Raw genomic sequence first — 21,056 nt, forward strand, 5'->3', positions numbered from 1 at the left:
GTTGCTGGAAAGGGCTTCAACTCATGCGTAATTCTAAATAGGATAAACAGGCCCTGGAAAATGAAGGAAAGTGATTAGGTTTATCTACAGATTCAAAGATCAGGCAGTGAGGCAGCTCAAGCGACCATATATAGCCTAGCCATGCACCCTGTTGAAAGTATTGCTGGTAAGTTTATATCCTTTCTTGATAAGGTCCATATTAGTTAATCGCTGGGGGTGGGGTAAATCCGTGTGAGCCCAGTCAGTCATCAAGATGTAATATGAAGGAGGCTAAAGAGTTTCACTATTTAACATGTAAGTGAAGATGTTCATCGTGTTACCCTGCTGCAGTCATCACACTTGGGTTATCCTGTCGTCAGGCGGTCCCGCAGTCGGCCGGATTTCCAAAGTCTTGGTCCGACGTCGGTTGCTGTCGCCTCATCCCTGATGTCAGAGCGCCAGGGGTACATATATTGCAACCGATGTCATTTTCTTCAGTCTTTCTTGCCGTGCGGTGCCCGAAGCAGAAGCAGTTCGCAAGTGCCGGTCGGCGGACTCCTGAGATTTTCGAATTCGAATTTCAGACCGAAGTCTTCAATAAAGCTAAGTACCCCGTTGGGGAAACTTTTCTTGCCTCAGACCGATGTCAGAAAAAGTTAACAATTGTATTTCTTGTGGGAAGCAAATACCTCATAAGGATTTTCATTCTTATTGCATACCTTGCCTAGGCCCTGATCACGACGTCACTTCTTGTCGTTTTTGTGCTAGATTTAATAAACGTACTATTAACAGACGATTTGATTTCGCACGACACTTTTTTTGTAGAAAATTTAACTATAACATGCCGTCGGAGCTACCGACTACCGGCGTGCACAAAAAGCGCAGGGACAAGGACCGACAGCCCAGGCCTAAGCCCGATTCCGAGGCCTCGGTTCTCCGGTTATCAGTGAGGCTCCGACGCAGCCTCTGACTACCGCAGTTCTGGAACCCGAGACCGCTACAGATATTTTGACGGAATGTACTAGGCCGACGCAGCCTTTTACTTCAGGCCCTTCCGACGATTTACCTTCCAAGGACGTCAGTACTTCTGAAACGCCATTGGTTTCTGAAGGCGTTTTCAGACCGACGACTCTAACAGTCAAAACGTTTTCCAAGTCGAAGACTCCTTCTAAATCGAAAAAGGCTTCACTTCAGTCTCCTGTTCAAGGCCCTATGCCTAAGAAACAGATGCTCAAAATGGCTGAAGATTTGATTTCTCTTATCAGGGGTTCACAGCCTCCTCATGACAAAAGGCCTAGACAAGAGGAAGATTCTGCTTCCTCTGAACAACTGTCTATTTCTTCGGATTCCACTGAGAACCAAGACTATTCCTTCTCTCCTTATGAAGATTCAGATGCTGAGGACTCTATTCCCTCAGCTTCTCCTCCAGAAGATTACTCTTTTGGAGAAACTTTACACACTATGAGGGAACATTTTCACTGGGAAGGTCAGGATTACTCTGATTCCAAGAAAAGGCTCAGAGAGTTTCTTTTACTCCCCCAACACAGACCTCTAGCCACCCCTCCTGTTTTGGATATTGTGGATGATGTCTACTTAGAATCCAGTTTCAACCCTGACTCTCTACCTCCTGCCCCGGCCAAGCCTGACAGATACTACAGAGTACCTGAAACCCACAAATTCCTTTACAAAAGCCCAGTAGCTGACCCAGAGACTATCTCCCAGGGTCCCAAGGGGGCTAAGGCTTCCATGGCTAAAAATCCAGTACCTTCTGAAAGGGATTCAAGAGCACTAGACAGATGGGGGAAAAAGGTTTATACCTCAACCACTTTAGCTATGAGAGCACTAAACTGTCAATTTCATATGCTTAAGTATCAGCAATTTCTGATCTCTCAGTTAAAACAAAAGATAACCACCCTACCTCAACAATCTGAAATGAAAGAAGTACAGGATTTGTTGCATGCCACCGAGCAGGTAGGCAAACATACCTTACAATGTGGGTTTGATTCTTTAGAAGCCTCCTGCAGAGCAGCTGTCACTGGATCAGTTATACGTAGGCATGCCTGGTTAAAGGAACAAAGTCTGCCTGATCATGTTAAAGCAAAACTACTAGATGCTCCATTACAGCAGGATGTTCTTTTTGGTGTTAAGGCAGAAGAAGTATTAAAGAAAATGGAAGATAAGGCAAAATCAGTGCAGACAGTCAAAGATTTCCTACAAGTACAACCCCCACGCTTCAGCAGAAACTGGCCAACAAAAAATTTGCCCTTTCCGGCCACTGACAGGCCTCAGAGGGGTAAATACAGGCGCCCAAGGGGCAGAGGACAACCACAAGCTCAGTATAAGCCTCGCCAATGGGGCACTCAAACCCAGAAGGGAGGAGAAGACAGGTCTCAACCCACCAGAAGGCAAACTCAATGACTTGCACCTCAGCTGGCCAAACAAAGCTCTTTTGTCAGCCCCCTTGGGGGGGAAACTAGCACTATTTGCAGACAACTGGCACATGGTCACAAAGGACAAATGGGTCCTAGACATAATTTTACGAGGATACAGATTCCACTTTCACACCTTGCCAATAAAAAGAGGAATGCCAAACCTGCCACATAACCAAAGGGCAGAGGCTCAAAAACAAATTACAGCTCTCATGGCTATGAGAGCCATTCAAAGGGTACCAACTCAAGAGCAAGGACAAGGATTTTACTCAGGACTCTTCCTAGTACCCAGAAAAGAAAATGCTTGGAGACCAATTCTGGACCTTTCAATTCTGAACACTTACTTACAAGTTCCCAAATTCAAGATGCTAACACTACAGCAGCTACTTCCCATGTTGGGCAAGGAAGCATGGCTGGTAACGTTGGACCTCAAGGAGGCATACCTGCATGTCCCTATCAGACAAAGTTGCAGAAGATACCTCCGTTTCTTTGCAGGTTCAACCCATTATCAATTCTCTGCACTGCCCTTTGGCTTATCTACTGCTCCCAGAGTATTCACAAAATGCCTGGCACCAGTAATTGCATACTGCAGACAAAGAGGAATTCAAATATATCCATATCTGGACGACTGCCTCATCCAAGCAGAAAGAAAAGACATTCTCTTCCAACATCTGGCTTTTGTGAAGCATCTACTAAGTTGTCTGGGGTACACAGTAAACGAAAAGAAGTCAAAACTAGTACCCTCACAAAAAATGACATTCCTGGGTGCCAGCTTGGACACAACGGCCCAGAAGGCTTATCTTACACCAGACAAGCAATTACAACTGACTCAATATTTCGAGACAATGGCAACAAAGACCCAATTAACTGCAAGAAAAATTCTGCAGGCTTTGGTCTTCATGGCATCTTGCATTCTGATAATACCATTTGCAAAACTGCATATGAGGAAATTACAGTGGTACCTAAAAAGCGTATGGTCTCAACACAGCCACAGCTTGGACACAGTGATATCTCTTATTCCTTGCCTTCAACAGGAATTTCTATGGTGGGCACAGGCATGTCACCTCAACAAGTGTCAGCCTTTCACCTTGCCCCCAATCAGGTAAACTATCACAACAGATGCTTCAGACTATGCCTGGGGGGCACACATGGCAGGGCAATGCATTCAAGGCCTATGGACTGCAGATCAAAGAAATCTGCACATAAATCAAAAAGAGATGCTAGCTGTACAGAAAGCTCTGACAGCCTTCAAGGATCTACTACATCCAGGACAACTTGCAATAAAGACGGACAACACCACAGTAATGTGGTACATAAACAAACAAGGGGGCACACATTCCTACCCTCTTTGCAGGCAAGCAATAATCTTATGGAACACAGCTCTGGCCTACCAAGTCCAGTTACAAGCTCAATTCCTGCCAGGACAGAAAAACACATTGGCAGACGACCTAAGCAGAAACATCAAAGATCCCCACGAGTGGAAGCTAGACCCACAAATATTTACAATGATAACTCAAAGATGGGGTCTACCAAATATAGACCTGTTTGCCAGTCCTCAAAACTACCAGCTGACAAAATTTTGTACAAGGACATTCCACCATCAAGCTTGGAAAGTGGACGCTCTCTCCTTCAGTTGGAAAAACCTGACAGCATATGCCTTTCCTCCATTACCTCTTCTCACAAAGGTCCTTTTGAAGATCAAAAAGGAGAAACCTTGACTGATTCTCATAGCCCCAGACTGGCCACGCCAGCACTGGTACCCGCTATTGAAGAATATGGCTCACAGTCCACCATGGATATTGCCTCAAATACCTCATTTGCTCACGCAGCAAGACAAGCAGATACTACACAGCCAGATCAAAACGTTAAACCTGGCTGCATGGCAAATCAATTAAGCATCCCATCAGCTCCTCTTTCACAAGCAGTACTGGATGTTATTCTAGAGGCCAGGAGGCCAAGCACCAGGAAGGCTTACTCGGACAAATGGAAAAGGTTTTGTGCTTGGAACAAAGCTAAAGGCCAAGACACAACTCAGCCTCATATGCCTCATATTCTGCAGTATTTAGCGGAGATGTTGCATAAAGGACTTTCCTTCTCCTCAATTAAAATCCATGCTTCCGCTATTTCAGCTCACTACGACACGAATCCAGCTTTATTTTCAAATCCTCTTCTAAGGCAGTTCCTCAGAGGGGCAAAAAACATTAGACCACCTAGAAGAGCCCCTACACCAACATGGGACCTCAACTTTGTTCTGGAAAAACTAACGCTACCTCCCTTTGAACCAGCTTTTTCTGCAGACCTTCAGTTCCTATCTTGGAAAACTGCCCTGCTCCTGGCAATAATTTCTGCAAGGAGAGTCTCAGAATTATAGGCACTTATGGCAGTGGAACCTTTCCTCATTTTTCATCAAGACAGAGTTTCTCTACGAACTAATCCTTCCTTCATGCCTAAGGTGGTTTCCAGTGTAGCTTTGAATCAAACCATCCACTTACTCACCTTCTTCCCCAATCCACAGAACAAAGGTGAGAGACTCCTGCATTCCTTGGACATTCACAGACAGCTTCGTTTCTACTTGGATAAAACTAAGGCTTTCAGAAAAACTGACCAGCTCTTTGTTTCCTATGCTACAGCTTCTCAAGGGAGGGCCATATCCAAGCAAACCATTTCTAAATGGATAGGCCATCGCATACGATTCTGCTATACACATCATGGGAAACCAGTTCCTCCTACCATTAGATCCCATTCTACCAGGGCAACAGCTACCTCTACAGCCTTTCTCAGGGGGGTACCAACCAAGGAAATTTTAGAAGCTGCAACTTGGAGCTCTGTACACACCTTCACCAAACACTATCACTTACCTCTTTATTCTAAGTCCAGGGCAGGCTTCGCCACTGCAGTTCTGCAGGGCCTCATTGCCTCCACTAACCCTCTATGATGCCTCCACCCTACCTTAGCTTTGGGACTCAACCCAAGTGTGATGACTGCAGCAGGGTAACACGATGAACATAGTACAGTTTTGTACCTGCCATAAATGTAGATGTTCGAGTGTTCACCCTGCTGCAGTCCAGGTTACCCTCCCTCCAACCCCTCTGATCTACTGGCTAAACCTCTGCTATGCCTTTCTGATGTATTTGCTTATAGCTGAAGGGATTTTGTGTTTGTACAGTGTTCACACCTTTTGGTACTAATTTGGATCACCTTTTTGGGGGCACCTGACATCTGGGGCAAGAAAAACTGAAGAAAATGGCGTTGGTTGCAATATATGTACCCCTGGCGCTCTGACGTCAGGGATGAGGCGACAGCAACCAACGTCGGACCAAGACTTTGGAAATCCGTCCGACTGCGGGACCGCCTGACGACAGGATAACCCAAGTGTGATGATTGCAGCAGGGTGAACACTCGAACATCTACATTTATGGTAGGTACAAAACTGTACTTTTTTCACAGGTTGGGCATAAATCCATAAATTAAACTACCTGTCCAATAAGTCCTACTTGTGTTACAGTGTAAGTGGAGAATTTTGGATTTAGTCTCACTAACGTTATCAGTATTTCTGAGGTAGAGAAGCTCTAGTAAAACAGGGTCGTTAGCCCTTTAAAGCTGTTGGTTAGTAAACACTAAGTTCTTTCAAGGTGAAGTACATGCTTGGTATGTTATGCACCACTCAAAGCACTATAATTAGTGATGCACCTAAAAGGGAGAGCTAAATAGGGAATCAAGACCTCTTTGGATCTTGACAGTATACATTTTGTAATAAATTTCACAATGGAAAAAGATTTATTTGTGCAAACTGAGACTTGGTGACCAAAGGACAATTTAATTGCATAGATTGATTTATAGTTTATTAACTGGGGAAGGGGGTGTGGGTAAAAGACCCTTTTCAAACACTTTCTGAGTCATGATGCTAAGGCAGTAACAATTACAGTTGTTTATGAAGAGCAAATAACAAATCATGTTGTTTAAAATGTTTACTCAAATGGAAAATGTACCATAAGGAAGACTGGTAGTATAACAAAGGGCTCATGGGAATAAGAGTTACATTACAGAACAATTCTGTTGTCAGCCTTAAACAAAGTTCCATTTATGTGATAACCAGTAGGAAGGATTTGTTTCCCCAAATATGGCTACAATACATTTTTTTTGTATTTTTCATTAATTCTAAGGCCACGGTCAGAACACTAGGTACTGGCTTATTCAAGCTTTTCATAGAGAATCTAAAAGTCTCTGAAGGAAGCAATTAGGCACCCAATTTGGAGTTATCCACAGGCTGGTCAACCACAAAGCTTGGTCATCTGTCCTCACATTAGAGAAGTAGATATCAAATAGTAAATGGTTCCAGCACAGAGACCTAAGGGATTCCACTAATGACAAATCTATTTGTTTAGGCCCATGTATGTCTTAAGATAAGCTTTGATTGGTGACCAGGAATCTGATTCTTTGAGGTTTTATAGATAACCAATGTTACACAGATGTTAGATATCTATTTTCTTAGTTACGGAAGTATAAAACATGATGCATTATTTGTTTTGGAGACTTACTTATTTGTTTTACCGTTTTCATTTTTAACATTTTCTCACACACTGGACTTTTAAGGGGGGTTTAAGACTTGTAAGAATTCAGGTCAGCTCTACACAAACAATGAAATGGTTAATAGAAAACATGGTAAGCACACAGAATGCTTCATATGAAAAATGTTAAGAACTTCATAACTACTTAAATTACTTTTGGAAAAATAGCACGAAAGCTACAATACTGTATTGTGAAATGCATAAGCTTCAAAGGGAAATGTCCCCACTGGCATGCATTTTCACTTAAGATTTCTATAGTAAAAAAAAGCAGGAAAAAACTGTTTTGTTACTATGTTAAAAGTTTTGTGCTTGTAACTTGTCCATATGTTCATGTAAACGCTCGGCATAATTATTAATATGAAAAGTATAGGATAAGGTGATCTTAGTGTTTTGTGCTTTTAAGGTTTTTTTTTTCAGATAAATGTGCGGTTCTAAAGTTATCCTCTTTGCATCTTTTTTCATTTTGTGATGCATCATTATAATATTTATTTGTGTATCAGTGCGGTTTAGTTTTTCCTTTTGTTTTATATTAATACTTTATAATAAAATACATTTGTAAACAATTCTCAGTAATTATGGCCATCAGCTATGTACTATATTTAGTAAGAACTTTGTTTTTATTAATTGAAGGTGTCTCTAACTGGGGAGGTTATGCTGTTTCCTGTGCCTTGTATATTCTCAGTTCTTGTGAAATACATGACCGTTACCTGAGGAAAGCAGTTGGGTTCCCTAGGAAAACAGAGAAAGATGACTGGAATGCTGCTCTGCCTTCTGTTCATAAGGTATATGTTTACATTTCTACAACTTTATCCTTTTCATTTTTATTTACAATTAAAAAAGAAAAACAAAAACTTCATAAATGTAGGGGTGATTTATGTATCACCTCTAGTGGAATGTAACTGTTTCCACAGTATAGTAATATCTTTAAACGTACCCTTTCCTGTTGTCTTGAAGATGTATCTTTGGCTGTGCTTTATATGCTTTGCTGCTTCCTGTGTCATGAGTACAGCGTTTGGTTCCCTTCCACCTTCCTCTGCCTACTGTGTGACTGAGCAAATCATCCCCAAAAAGGGATAGTTTTCCAAAGGGCTTAACCAGTCAACAAATATGTAAAATAAATACATAAATATGTTAAGATCTTTGTGTGTTTGTTTTACCAACTTGTTGTGTACTTAAATATTTGTGCTGTAAATGAACCACTAAGTTTGTATTTTTGAAGTTACTTAATTCTATAAAATTGCCCTAATAAATTAAATTATTTATTATATCTTTAGACTAGTGATTAAGTATGAGCAATTGTTTCATGTTTTTTTTCCAACTTCATAACATATTAACTGCTTTTTCCGTATAGTACATACATTAATTATTAGGGCCCTGCTGCAATAGCCTAAGCTAATATGGGGTTATATCCTACACAAGATATGATGACTGGCCAGCTTCTAAAGCTTTAGGGCACCTCCCACATCACTGATGACTCGAGCAGACATGGGAGAAAATCAGAAGTCTGGGAGCCAAGCCCTTCAGAGCTTTTGCTCTGCTAAAGTGCACTCGTCTTGTAGGCTTTTAAGGCTAGTCTTTCTCCATTGCTCAGCAGGTAAGTTCCTTTCAGAGAAAAACCTTCAATAATTGTTTTTTTTTTTTCTGAGAACAGTAATTTTGTAAAAGAAGTTTTTAAGTATTGATAGGTTTTTCTGTTTTTTGGGACTGTCACAAGACATTCTTGTCAGTTGAACTTCTGTGTTTTAATTTACTGTTTTAATTGTAAACTTATTTTTAACAAGTTTACTTTTTTTTTATTAATAATAATTCTGTAAATTATTTTAGGCGCTGAGCACATCAAACATTTCTCCATTTCATTTCACTCAGATTTTCTGTCAAGCTCTGCTATATATAAATGCTTCATGATAGTTATCACACTAATATTCACTTGTAGAATAAGAACCCAGTATCTATTAACTTTATGTCATCTTTGTACACACAAATCTTCATTTTTGTGCTGCCTGTTCTCAGTTAGAGCTCTTTATTAGTTCATAATCTCCCATTCCACTATTCTGTATACCTTCGGCTATTTGTTTTCTTACGTGTACTATCCTATGTCTCTTTCTTTAACTCTTCTTGCAATATGGCTATTATTAAAGTACTATTTCCTACCTCCTTGTTCTTTACAATACTAGAAAAAAACTGTTATTTTATTAATTATGATATTTTATTTTATTAATTGTGTTAAATGAATCCACTATAAAACTGCTGGAACTTTTCTCCCTGGGCCTCCGTTGAAAAGGGGCCATTGCTGGACCATTCAGACTTTCCAGGTAAACAAATATAAATTATAAATAAAATTGATTTATTCCTCATTGTAAGTAGATTAGCCAAAATGCACAGTGCGCTACATTTTTTGTATGTCACAGAGGAACAAGCTTACAGGCATTTTATTTATTTTATCTGTTTAGACTCTTCTCTCCATTGTACTCTGTCAACCACTGTTTCTGTCAGTTAACTGAGAACTCCTGTCTGCTGCCCGTTTATGTTCTGGACCGAATTACAGCTACTGTCCCTATTGTGCTCTGATACTGCTATACAGCTGTATGTGAATGTGACTGATTTTTAAGATTGTTCTACCATGAATCTTCTTTGGACTTGTAATTGTAACTAATTATCAATACAGTTTATTGTAAATCTGTAAGAGTAACACCTTTCTTACTACTGTCGGCCCATAAGCTTACTTTGTATTGTTATATTATCCTACTTGGAAAATTATTATAACTTTTCTCTCTTTTGTGTACTTTTTCGGTTTTCATATTTATGTATGCAGCTTTTTCCCCAAGCAGCCACTGAAAAAAGATTACTTTGCTGACCCAGTCAGATTATCCTGGTAAAAATGTTAATAAATAAGTGAGTAAATAAATAACTAAATAAACAGATAAAATAAATAAAATGTCTGTAAGCTTGTTCCTCTGTGACATACAAAAAATGTAGCACACTGTGCATTTTTGGCTAATCTACTTAGGGTTGGGAGAGTGGCCTAATGGTTAAGATGTTTGCCTTGTAAACATAAGGTGCAGGGTTTGAGTCTCACAAGGGATAGTTGGCTAGGCTTAAAATGGCTCCCAAGGGCAGTTAGCTTAGTACTAATCTATGAACAATGAGGAATAAATCAATTTTTTGGATGTAGAGATTCCAGTTTTCTGCTGAGTTACCGTACAGTAAGATTTTGTGGTTGCATTTTGAACATTTTCCTCTATAAAATGCATTCCTGTTCCTTAGTATACATGAACCTTTGATAACAAATCTATTCCTTTACTTGTTCAGATATTAACAAAAAAGATTCCCAGCCATGACTGGTAATTTAATTGCAGATTAAACTGATTTTTTTAATTAAATGTAGTTATTAAACCCAGTGGTGCATCCTGTATTGAATGCACTGAAAACTATTCATGAAGAAGGCAAATGTGGCTTATTAAACAGACGTGTTGAAAAGAAGTTTTATAATTTGAGCAAAGGTGAAGGGTCTGTGATGACTTTGTTTTCCACTGACAGCAATAAAAGATACATGAAAGGGATAAGAGGTGGGTATTGGAGATCATGGATCATGAGCACTATGTGATTAAGATGTCTGAGATATCGACTGATATTGGATGATGACAGCAGGTTGATTTGAATGCCATTCATAAGGCATACAATTTAGCTGATGGAGCTCTCTATGAGAGCTCTTTTGCAATACCTTCAGCTAAGAACCACAATTGCATTACTTTTTGGTACAATAGCCTGTTATTCCTACATTTTTCTACATTTGTAGGATATTAGCATTGCGCAGGAGAGGGTATTATTTTGCCTTTTGATCCATAATTTCTGCAGCAGAATCAAAAAAGTAAACCTTTAATCCTAGATTGAAACTAAACTCACTTTTAAGAGCTTATTCCATCCTTTATTAAGGATGCATTGTGGAGAAAATAAGACAAGTTAATGTACTCACAGAATTTGGTAGTAACACTGGACATCAGGGTGTTTTATACTGTGATACCAGAACAGGATGGTAAGGTCTTTCTGAAGTCATTGTTGCTGGGTGAAGGCTGACTCCTACTGAATGGTCTTAATAGGATTATTTTCTTTCTAGATTTTAATCTTAGTTAATGTTTTTCTTTTGTTTCACAGCATCTATTTCAGGCTGATTTCCAGTTTGGCAGTCAGGGTTGTGATGCCCCCAGTATTATCAATGTAGTAATGGCCAAGTGGATATAGACCTATGTAACCATGTCGAAGTTTCCTTGACATATTCTCTTTTAGTGTTCTTTTTAAAGAAGACCTTTTTTCTTGAGCAGCAGGTTGGGCTTGAATGTTTTAAAAAGTTCTTGACCTACAGCAACAATATTACATTACTCAAAGGAAAAGGTGCAGTCGCAAAACTAAATTTAGAGAAATTGTTATGGCAGTAGGCATTAAAAATAAAAGTTACAGTCATCGTGTTTTCCACCACTCTAAGAAGAGGAACATAACTCAGTCAGTATTATCGTATGTAGAAACTCCCACCCTCCAGTACAACACATGCTGCTCCAAACAGCAAAATAAAAGAGAAACAGGAAAAGAAAAAAAATCCCAAAAATGCCCTCACAGGATGTCACAAGTGTGCACATTGTCAGCTGGATGCATTTATATTTACATGTATACTGATGTACTATGTACGTCTCATTTCTTACATGATGGTCATATGCAGGACATTACAACGTTATCCCCAGAGATGAAAATGAGCAACAGATTCTTCATACAATCAATTATTTATAAAGGTAAAAAGTCATCATTGTGTAACAGCAGTAATCTTAATGACGACTGTTTGATCAGTCAGGCTTCACTATCATCAAACCCTGAGCTACCCACACTAAAACATGAGTTATCACTAAACTATATATTTGTAGCTTGTTTGAATTTTTCCTATTCAATTTTGTCAGCATCATTTCCAGTAAAAGAAAGTTTACTGTTTTCCTTCTTAAAGATATATATATTTGTAACTTTTTTTACTATGTTTTGTAGCTTAAAGTCTGCCAACCATCAGGTTCTCTACCATCAGCAGTCCTCTTTCTACCTCATTGGCAGAGGGTATTCATTGTGGGCACCACAACCAAAGCAGCCATCTGGGTGTTTTTCTTGCTGTTCCTACCACCCTGTTCATGTTTGGCTTTTACACTGTGTTATTAGAAATTATAATAGGATCAGTGCTGGAATGCCCCTTACTTCTGCAAGGAGCATGAACCAGCAGGTCAGCGTGTGTCCACTTATCAAAAAATACCACAGGCAGAGTTTATCCTTTCTCCTTCAGGGAAATCATGATTTGCATGTTTGCCCCAGAGCATGTGAATCCCACTTCCTCCAAGAGTGGTGAGGAACATGAACCAGTAGGTCAATGTGTGACTACTTACCAGATAATACAACAGGCAGAGTTTATCCGTTCTCCTCTAGGGAAATCGTGCTTTGGATGTGTGTCCAGAAGCATGCACCCCCCCACAAAGAATTATGAGAGACTCTGCTCTTCAGTATTCTGTCTCCCTTTGAGCTCCTTCAGGTGCCTCAGCCACGACCCGAACCTTGGTCACCTGACTTGCAGTCAGAGCTTTATTCTGTGCCATTTCAGATGGTGTAAAATATATTTGTAAATTTTCATAAAATACTTCAGTGTTGAAAAATAAATTATAACCAAAATAATTTGAAAGTACTCACTAAAAATCCTTATGTAGAGTTGACCAATACTTGATTAGCGGAAACAAAAGTACATTGATTGAAAGACCTGCTATCAGGCATAGAGACTAAGTACCTTTTTTGGGAGTGAGCAGAGAGCATAAAATGCAACAGTGTTAATGTGATTCAGGGCAGAATAAAATTAATGAATTCTCTGACAACAATGTTTTGTTCAGATATAAGTTTATTGCAAAAGAAGAAGAAAGCAAAACACATTTACAGAAATAGAGTCATTTCATTTTTTTCTATTATTTCTGATTGACTGATCTTTGAGCACAGGGGCCTATTTCTTCTCTGACCCTGTTGAAATACAAAGGCAACATTGCAAAAGAGGCAATTACATTCATCTGAGTAAAGTACCAAAATATTTGTTGAAGTTATATTTACCTCAGAGGACTACTATTACCCTAATACCCTACTATTACCCTGGAATTCAGAGACATGGGCTGCAGCCACATAATCTACCATCTGATATTGTTAATCCTCGTTCAGTCATTACGTATGGGGTATCAGTTCTGACCTTGGAACCGAGCCGGCCATTTTCCATGTCCGCATCAGCTACAAACTCTTGAGCTAAACTCTTACCCAGAATTCCCCTCTCCCTGTTACCTCAGATTTCGTTTGCCGTGTTGCCATTCGATCGTGTCAAGCTGCTTCTCTTGAGCTAAGTGGAGCTATTTGTTGTTTGAATACCTTTTCACATAAAATTTTCTCAGAAAACTTTTATTTTGTTGCCTCTTACCCTATCGCATCTAGCGACCATCCTTTCTTGGGTTTTCACCTCCTTTTTCTACTATCTTTACAGCAAGGTATCTTTCTACTACCATCGTTGGTAATCCTCCCCTTTCATACCTTTGGGTATTCTTTTGTACCATTGCTGGTACCCTTTCTGTTATCCCTTTTTTCTCTATCATGGCAGATAAGAAAGGTAGTCCGGGGTTTAAAAGATGTTCCAATTGTGGACACAAATTTCCTACCTCTGATGCACACGCTTTGTGTGTTTATTGTTTGGGGGCGCCACATTTATCTGTTGATTCACCCTGTACTATCTGTGAGAAATTTTCTAATAGAACACTGTTAGAAAGGAAAAATAAGTTGCTGCTGAAGGGAATTCTTAAATCTCCCTTTTCAGAGGCTATTTCTGGGTTGGAGGCCTGAACCCCTCCTAGAACCCATAAAAAAATGTTGGAGGTATCTTCTAAGGCCAAGTCTTTGCCTTCGTCCCTGGCTGGGGACTCCCGCCAACCAAAATCTAAAAAGGCTAAAATTTCTGCTCCGGAGCATACTCAGTCAGCCCCAGTGCTTTCGGTGCCTAAACCTTTCAGCTCCATTAGTAATCTTGGCTCCGTCTTCTCCTGCAGCCTTCACTATATCGGCACCAAGGGGCTCCTCGGTGCAGACCTTTACTGCTATTGTATCGGCACCGACCACTCAGTTGGTGCAGACCTTGACCACTTCGTCTCCGACATCTTACATGGAACCGACGCCTCAGTTGTTGACTTCATTTTTGTCGGTTCCAGCATCGGTACCGACAACCACCACTTCAGCACCAAAGCTTGTGTTGGTGCAGACCGTGACCTCGGCACCGATGACTTCCTCGGTACAGACGTCCCTAGTACAGTTTCTCTCTGCACCGTTGTTCTCGGTGCGGACTGGGGAGGTAGGCACTGAGTCTGTCTCTGCTGTGGACAGGCCTGTCTCTCCCTCTGTCTCCATGAGGTCCACTAGAAGCCTCTTGGGACATGATGTGTTGCATCTTGCGGATCAAGTACTTTTGGCCAGAGGTATTCCACCACCTAGGACATATCCTTCCTTGGGAGGTGATCACCCGTCTCCAAAGACCCCTTCTTATTCTCCTCCTTCATTGCCTTTGAAGTCCATGGATATAGCACAGTCTTCCCCCTCTGCGGTTCCCTTTATGGATCTCACTAAGGAGCCGCAGTTGCCTTCGTGGCAAGAAAGTTTTGTTACGACCTAGGATAATTTGCTGCTCCACAGCCATCCAGGGACTCTGAGTAGGCAGACTGAGCCACTTAGCGGAGGGGTGATCCCTGTCCTGGACACTCACCCCTTTTCAGGTGGACCAGCCTTCCAACTGATGGAGAAGGCTCTGGCCTCTACTGGCGATGCTGTGCTGTCTATCCCCCTGCCCTCCTCTGGTACATTGTTTTCATAAGTCGCACCTAGCGGACACCAGGTGCAAGGGCCTCAGGACATATTCCCACAGGAAACCCCTTTTCCGCTGCCTTCCCCAGCTTCTCCCTCTGAGGATGTTCACCAGAAAAGTTTGTGCAAGAGGAAGCACATGGACTCCACAGAGGAGTCCCTCACTGAAGACACAGACTTTGATGAGAAGGAAGGATCCCCTTGGTCACCCTCTGAGGTATCCTTTGGTGATATCCTCGAAATCCTTAAACAGAGTGGTGACTGGCAGCCCTCTAATCCAACCTCTGAGGAGTCTGTGTTCCTGCAGGCCTTTCGTGCCCGGCCCCCTACCTCCTGGGTTACTCCACCTGCTGATGAGCTTGTCTGGCTCATCGTGCAGCGTGCATGGAAGGCTCCCGACACCGTAGAGGCTATTCCCCGGTGGCCAGACAAAATCTTCTCCCCTCCTGCCACGAACCCCCACTGGTCTAAAGATCTCCCTGTGGATGCCCTGGTGGTGGCGGCCACAACAAAAAAGGATCTGGCGGAAGAGGAAAGTCAGACTGTCCACCCGCCCAACAAGGAGTCCCGAGCCCTGGACAGGATAGGGAAGCGCACCTTCGCTTCAGCAACCTTTGCTATCAGGTCCCTGAATTTTATGGCACACTTTACCAGGCTTCAAAGGGATCTCATTTCCGAGCTCTCTGAAACCTTGGCTGGTGCCGTGTCTGATGAAGTCTGAGACAAAGTGGCCTCTCAGCTGGCCACCATTGAGTCTATATCTAACTCCTCCATGCAGCTGATATCTCACGCATCAGAAGGAGCAGCTAGAGCGGTGGGTTCAGCTGTGGTCTTAAGACGACATGACTGGATGCGCTTGTGTGATTTTGCGGAACCGTTTAAGGCTTCCTTCTTTAACGCCCCATTGAGTCCTCTTTTTGTTTGGACCCAAAGTTAAAAGCACACTGGCCAGATGTGAACAGGACGGTAAGACCCTTTCTGCCGTAGGTGTCCGTTACTCTTCCCCTCAACGTGCTTTCTCCCAAAACCAAAAGAGTGGAAAGATATGGTTTAAAAAATCTCAGGGTCATTTCCGTGACACACAGGCCGAGTTCTCCCCTAAAGGCAGAGGGGGAAACTCACAGGGAAGACACCCCTTTTGGGGAAGAGGGGGTCCGTGTAACCAGCGTTCCAGGGACTCGTTCCCTGACCAATCCTACCAGTGCTCCTGAAGAGCGGCCCAATCCCTTTCCTCTGGAGGTGGTTGGGGGTCATTTCTCCTTGTACCCTTCTGCCTGGCTAACCATCACCATCGATTCTTGGGTACAAAGGATTATAACCAGAGGTTATCATATCCCCTTCGATCTTTGTCCTGTTCCTTCAAAAAACCTTCCCAACATTCCACCCAGTCAAAGGGAAGTAGCAGCACTAGAGATAGAAAAGCTGCTAAGAAAAAGAGTTGTCCAAATAGCCCCTCCAGACCAGATAGGATCCGGATTCTACTCAAGACTGTTTTTGGTGCCAAAGAAAACCAGGGACTGGAGGCCAATCTTGGACCTCAGTGTATTGAACAAGTTTGTGAGAGTACAAAAATTCTGGATGGTCGCAATTCATTCTATCCTCCCGCTTTTGGAAAAAAACGATTGAATGTGCTTGATAGACCTTCAAGATGCGTACTACCACATAAAAGTGGACAGGCCATCAAGAAGATTTCTGCGCTTCCGTGTGGGAGCCAATCACTACCAGTTCAGAGTGCTGCCCTTCGGTCTCTCTACAGCCCCCAGAGTGTTCACAAAGTGCATGGCAGTTGTCACAGTTCACTTGCGACTACAAGGATTCCAGGTGTTTCCATACCTAGATGGCTGGTTCATTTCCGCCCCTACCAGGCATCTATTACAAGAAGCCCTGGTATACTCTCTCCTCACTACACAAAGGCTAGGCATAACCATAAACTAGCAAAAATCAAACCTCATCCCATCTCAATCCACAGAGTTCATAGGGATTATCTTGGACACAAAGAATTGCAGAGCATCCTTGCCAGAGCACAGAATTCTAAGGATAAAGCAACAACTGGTCCCAATCCTTTCAAGAGAGAAATCCACAGCTCACTCTGTCCTACAGCTGTTGGGTTTCATGGCAGCCTCCATCACCATTGTCCCCCTGGCCAGGTTTCATATGAGGCTTCTACAATGGCTACTGCTTACCCAATGGTATCCATTTCAGTATCCTCTTTCAGCCAAGATTCAAGTAACCCACAGGTGCAAACAGGATTTAAATTGGTGGATGACCCACAACCCATCACAATGATCTTGCCCCTTTCCCCCCAGCAACCCAAGGCCATAGTGACCACGGACGCTTCCCTGATGGGGTGGGGGGGCTATGTCAGGGACAAATAGTCCAAGGCACTTGGTCAGAGTTGGAGGCCCAACTGCATATAAATGTTCTAGAGCTGAGGGTGGTGCTTCTAGCGTTGCAAGCATTCCATCCCCTACTGTCATCTGGGACGATTGTGATTCAGTCAGACAACATAGCGGGTGTCTGGTACATCAGCAAGCAAGGTGGAACCAAATCTTACCCCCTTTTTTGAGAGGCCATGAGGATATGGCAGTGGGTGATAGTTTCCAACTGCTTTCTTGTAGCAATGCACATTCCCAGGAGTCCCAACGTGATAGCAGACAGACTCAGCAGGTGCATTCTACAACCTCACGAGAGGTCCCTGAATCCCTTGATGGCGACGGAGATCTTCCACCACTGGGACTATCCTTGCTGTGACCTCTTTGCATCCCCGGCCAAAGTTACAAATGCAGCAACTACTTCGCCCTGATCCCCCCTCCGGGACAGTCACCCAGGGACGCTCTAGTCCACGATTGGCCCTCGGGTCTTCTTTATGCATTCCCACCTTTTCCCCTCATTCCCCAGTTTCTGAAGAAAGTCAGTCAATTGAAAAGCAAGCTGATCCTCATAGCACCATATTAGCTTCATCAGATCTGGTTCCCCTTCCTTTGGCCTTGCCTACTAGATCAACCATGGATTCTCCGTCCAACCCCTGAGTTGATCTCACACCCGCAGAACCTGATTCATCCCAGCTTGAACAGCCTGAAGCTCACAGCTTGGCTCCTCCAATTCCCTTGATTGCCAGGCAGAATGATCTTTCTTTACCAGTACGGGACATTCTTATTGCATGTCATAAGTCTTCCACTAGAATTACTTATCTAAGCAAGTGGAAAAGATTTACCTGTTGGTTGAAAGGAAAACAAGTAGATCCCTTCTCAGCACTAGTGTCGATTATCCTAGAGTATCTGGCCGACCTATTTCAATTGGGCTTGTCGGCCTCTACCATTAGAGTTCATTTGGCTGCAATATCTAACTTCCATGAGGGTGTCCAAGACTCCTCTCTGATGTCACACAAATTATGCAAGACCTTCATAAAAGGTGTGAATCATTTGAAGCCCCCTTTTAGAGAGCCTATACAACCATGGCTCTGACTATGCCACCCTTCGAACCAGCCTCGTCTTGCAACCTCAAATATTTGTCATGGAAAATCCTGTTTTTGGTTGCCATTACTTCTGCCAGACGTATCTCAGAGCTTCAAGCTTTATGCATCAAGAGTCCATACTTGATCTTTCATAGAGACAGATTGTCTTTGAGAAGTAACCCTTCTTTTCTGCCAAAAGTGATCTCTGAAATGTCCATTAATCAAACCATTGAATTACCAGTTTTCTTTCCCAATCATTCAAACAGGGGAGCATATTGCCTACATACACTAGATATTCATAGGCAAATCTGCTTCTACTTGAACAGGACTAAGTCCTTTCATAAATCTGATCAGTTATTTTTGGCCTATTCTGGACCTAGATTAGGATTTGCTGTTGCTAAGGTCACATTGGCTAGATGGTTGAAGGACTGTGTGACCTTCATTTATACACAAAATAATATCCCATTGCCTACTACCATGAAGGCTCATTCGACAAGGTCGGTGGCAACTGCTGCTGCTTCCATGCCATAGCTTCTTTACATGACATTTATGCAGCTGCAACTTGGGCTACGCCTCATACCTTCATCAATCATTACAAATTGGATTTGGCCTCCAGGGGAAGACCATCTTTTGGTTCTATGGTGCTCAGGAATGTCCTTCCATGAGAGCCTCCCAGGAATAGAGGTAGCTGGGGACTCTGTCACATATGTATGGAATGAACGAGGATTAACAATATCAGATAAAGAAGTTATGTCTTACCATAAAGTTCCATCTGTATTGTTGATCCTCATTCAGTCATTACGACCCTCCCTCCTTCCCCCTCCTGTGGCTTCTAGTGGCTCTCACCATGCGGTTCTCTTAGGTCATTTGACCAGAGGTAGCCTCTACCTTCTATTGACTAGCAAACTCAATCTGAGGTAACAGGGAGAGGGGAATTCTGGGTAAGAGTTTAGCTCGAGAGTTTGTAGCTGACGGAAGCTTGGAAAATGGCCGGCTCAGTTCCGAGGTCAGAACCGATACCCCATACGTAATGACTGAACGAGGATCAACAATACAGCTGGAACGTTATGGTAAGACATAACTTCTTTTTCCATTGGTAGGTGCAGTGTCCTTAGCCACAGAAAAAGCAAGTCAGACATGTTTAGCCACAATGAGAAAGACCTCATTACAACTAATTTCCATGTCTTTCAACTGCCTGTAATTGCTGCCATTGCTAAAAAGGATATTATGGTGGTAGTTACTTCTGGTGGTACATGCATTAAATTAACACAGACGTCCCCCTCATTTATTCTTCTGCACACCTCCAGACATTCATAAACACACACACACACACACACACACACACACACACACACACACACACACACACACACACACACACACACACACACATATATCCACTTTCTCACACACACACACACACACACACACACACACACACACACACACACACACACACACACACACACACACAGGCACAGACATTTAAGTCAGCATAATACCCCTCTACTCAAACACATTTATGGACACACTCACCCATTCATCCTTACAGCACCCCTATACTCTCAAATATAACTAACCAACCTCCTGTGACAATCCAGAGCTGTTGGACATGCTACACTTAAAGAAATCCCAATCCCTCAGAGCCAAATGCTCCAGGGATCTAAACCTTGTCATCACTATGAACAAAACATGCTGGAGGGATAGTTTCCTGACACAGTGACTCTCCAAACTCTGGAATAGACTGCCCATACATATCAAGCAGAACACCTCTTTGGCCTTCTTCAAAAGGAACCTTGACGATTGGATGGGAGATAGGAAATTCACCCCGGGGATTACATCAGTCACCCTGCTAGACAGGGGTCCAGGGAAGTAAATACTGTGGGAAGAAATAGCCAGGGAATTCTTATGGCTAGGCTTGTATAGGTCCTAGGGCCGATAGCCTAGTACCAACCTATGAACCTATGAAGCTATCCAGGCAGACACACATACAAAGACATACTCATCCAACACCATTTATATCCTTGCAGACATGCATGCATGCGCACACAGATACATACATACGTCATACGTACATACATACATTCACATGCCCTCCATCACTACTTTTCTGCTGACCTTCCCGAAACTTACCTGCACCATGATCTCGCCCATTGATTGTAACAGAAGGCCAGAGCATTTTGGCCATGTTAATTATCATGGCTAGCCATGCAAATTTGCTCAGCCAAGCAATTCTTTGTATTGCTTGGCAGTGTAAATCCCTTCCTGCAGGAATTTCCAGGAAGAAGATATGGCTAATTAGCCTCATTACTATTTAACATAGCCATCGTGATGGCCCACTACTGTGAATCTACTGACTATATAAAATTACTACCGTGGGACTATCTCTGAACTGGAAAGGGCTACTATGAGAAATTATCTGCTTGTTTTAGAGCTTACCACTTGTGACCCTTTCTGAATCCCAAAATTAGAGTTATTATTTTTCTAAACTATTTTTCTGCTTGATCCATATGGTCCCAAATTAAAATGCTTGTGTTACTAATTTAGATAAAATATAGGGTCAGATGATATCCCCCATGTCTGTGAGACTTTGTTATCAAGCCTTTCACATGAAGTGTGCTAGATGATGATGAAACCATCAACACTTTCAGGTTATCAGTAGTTTAAAACATTTTTACATCTAAGGTAGCTTAAAGTAGAATTGCTGATTATCAGTTTGAGTATCTGTGCTTG

The 21,056-nt window shown here is 42.3% G+C and overlaps 1 protein-coding gene across 1 annotated transcript in view; it reads left to right on the forward strand.

Annotated features, from left to right (window-relative positions):
* DGLUCY (D-glutamate cyclase) overlaps positions 1-21,056 on the forward strand; it is a 1,244,793-nt gene that overhangs the window by 1,221,250 nt on the left and 2,487 nt on the right. Inside the window, exon 12 of the mRNA XM_044074708.1 lies at positions 7,607-7,758. Within this exon, the coding sequence (XP_043930643.1) occupies positions 7,607-7,758 (152 nt within the window). The remainder of the gene's footprint in view (positions 1-7,606; positions 7,759-21,056) is intronic.

This window comes from Protopterus annectens, chromosome 6.part0 (genome assembly GCF_019279795.1).
Source record: "Protopterus annectens isolate FY-2018-M chromosome 6.part0, PAN1.0, whole genome shotgun sequence".
Classification (NCBI taxonomy): domain Eukaryota; kingdom Metazoa; phylum Chordata; order Ceratodontiformes; family Protopteridae; genus Protopterus; species Protopterus annectens.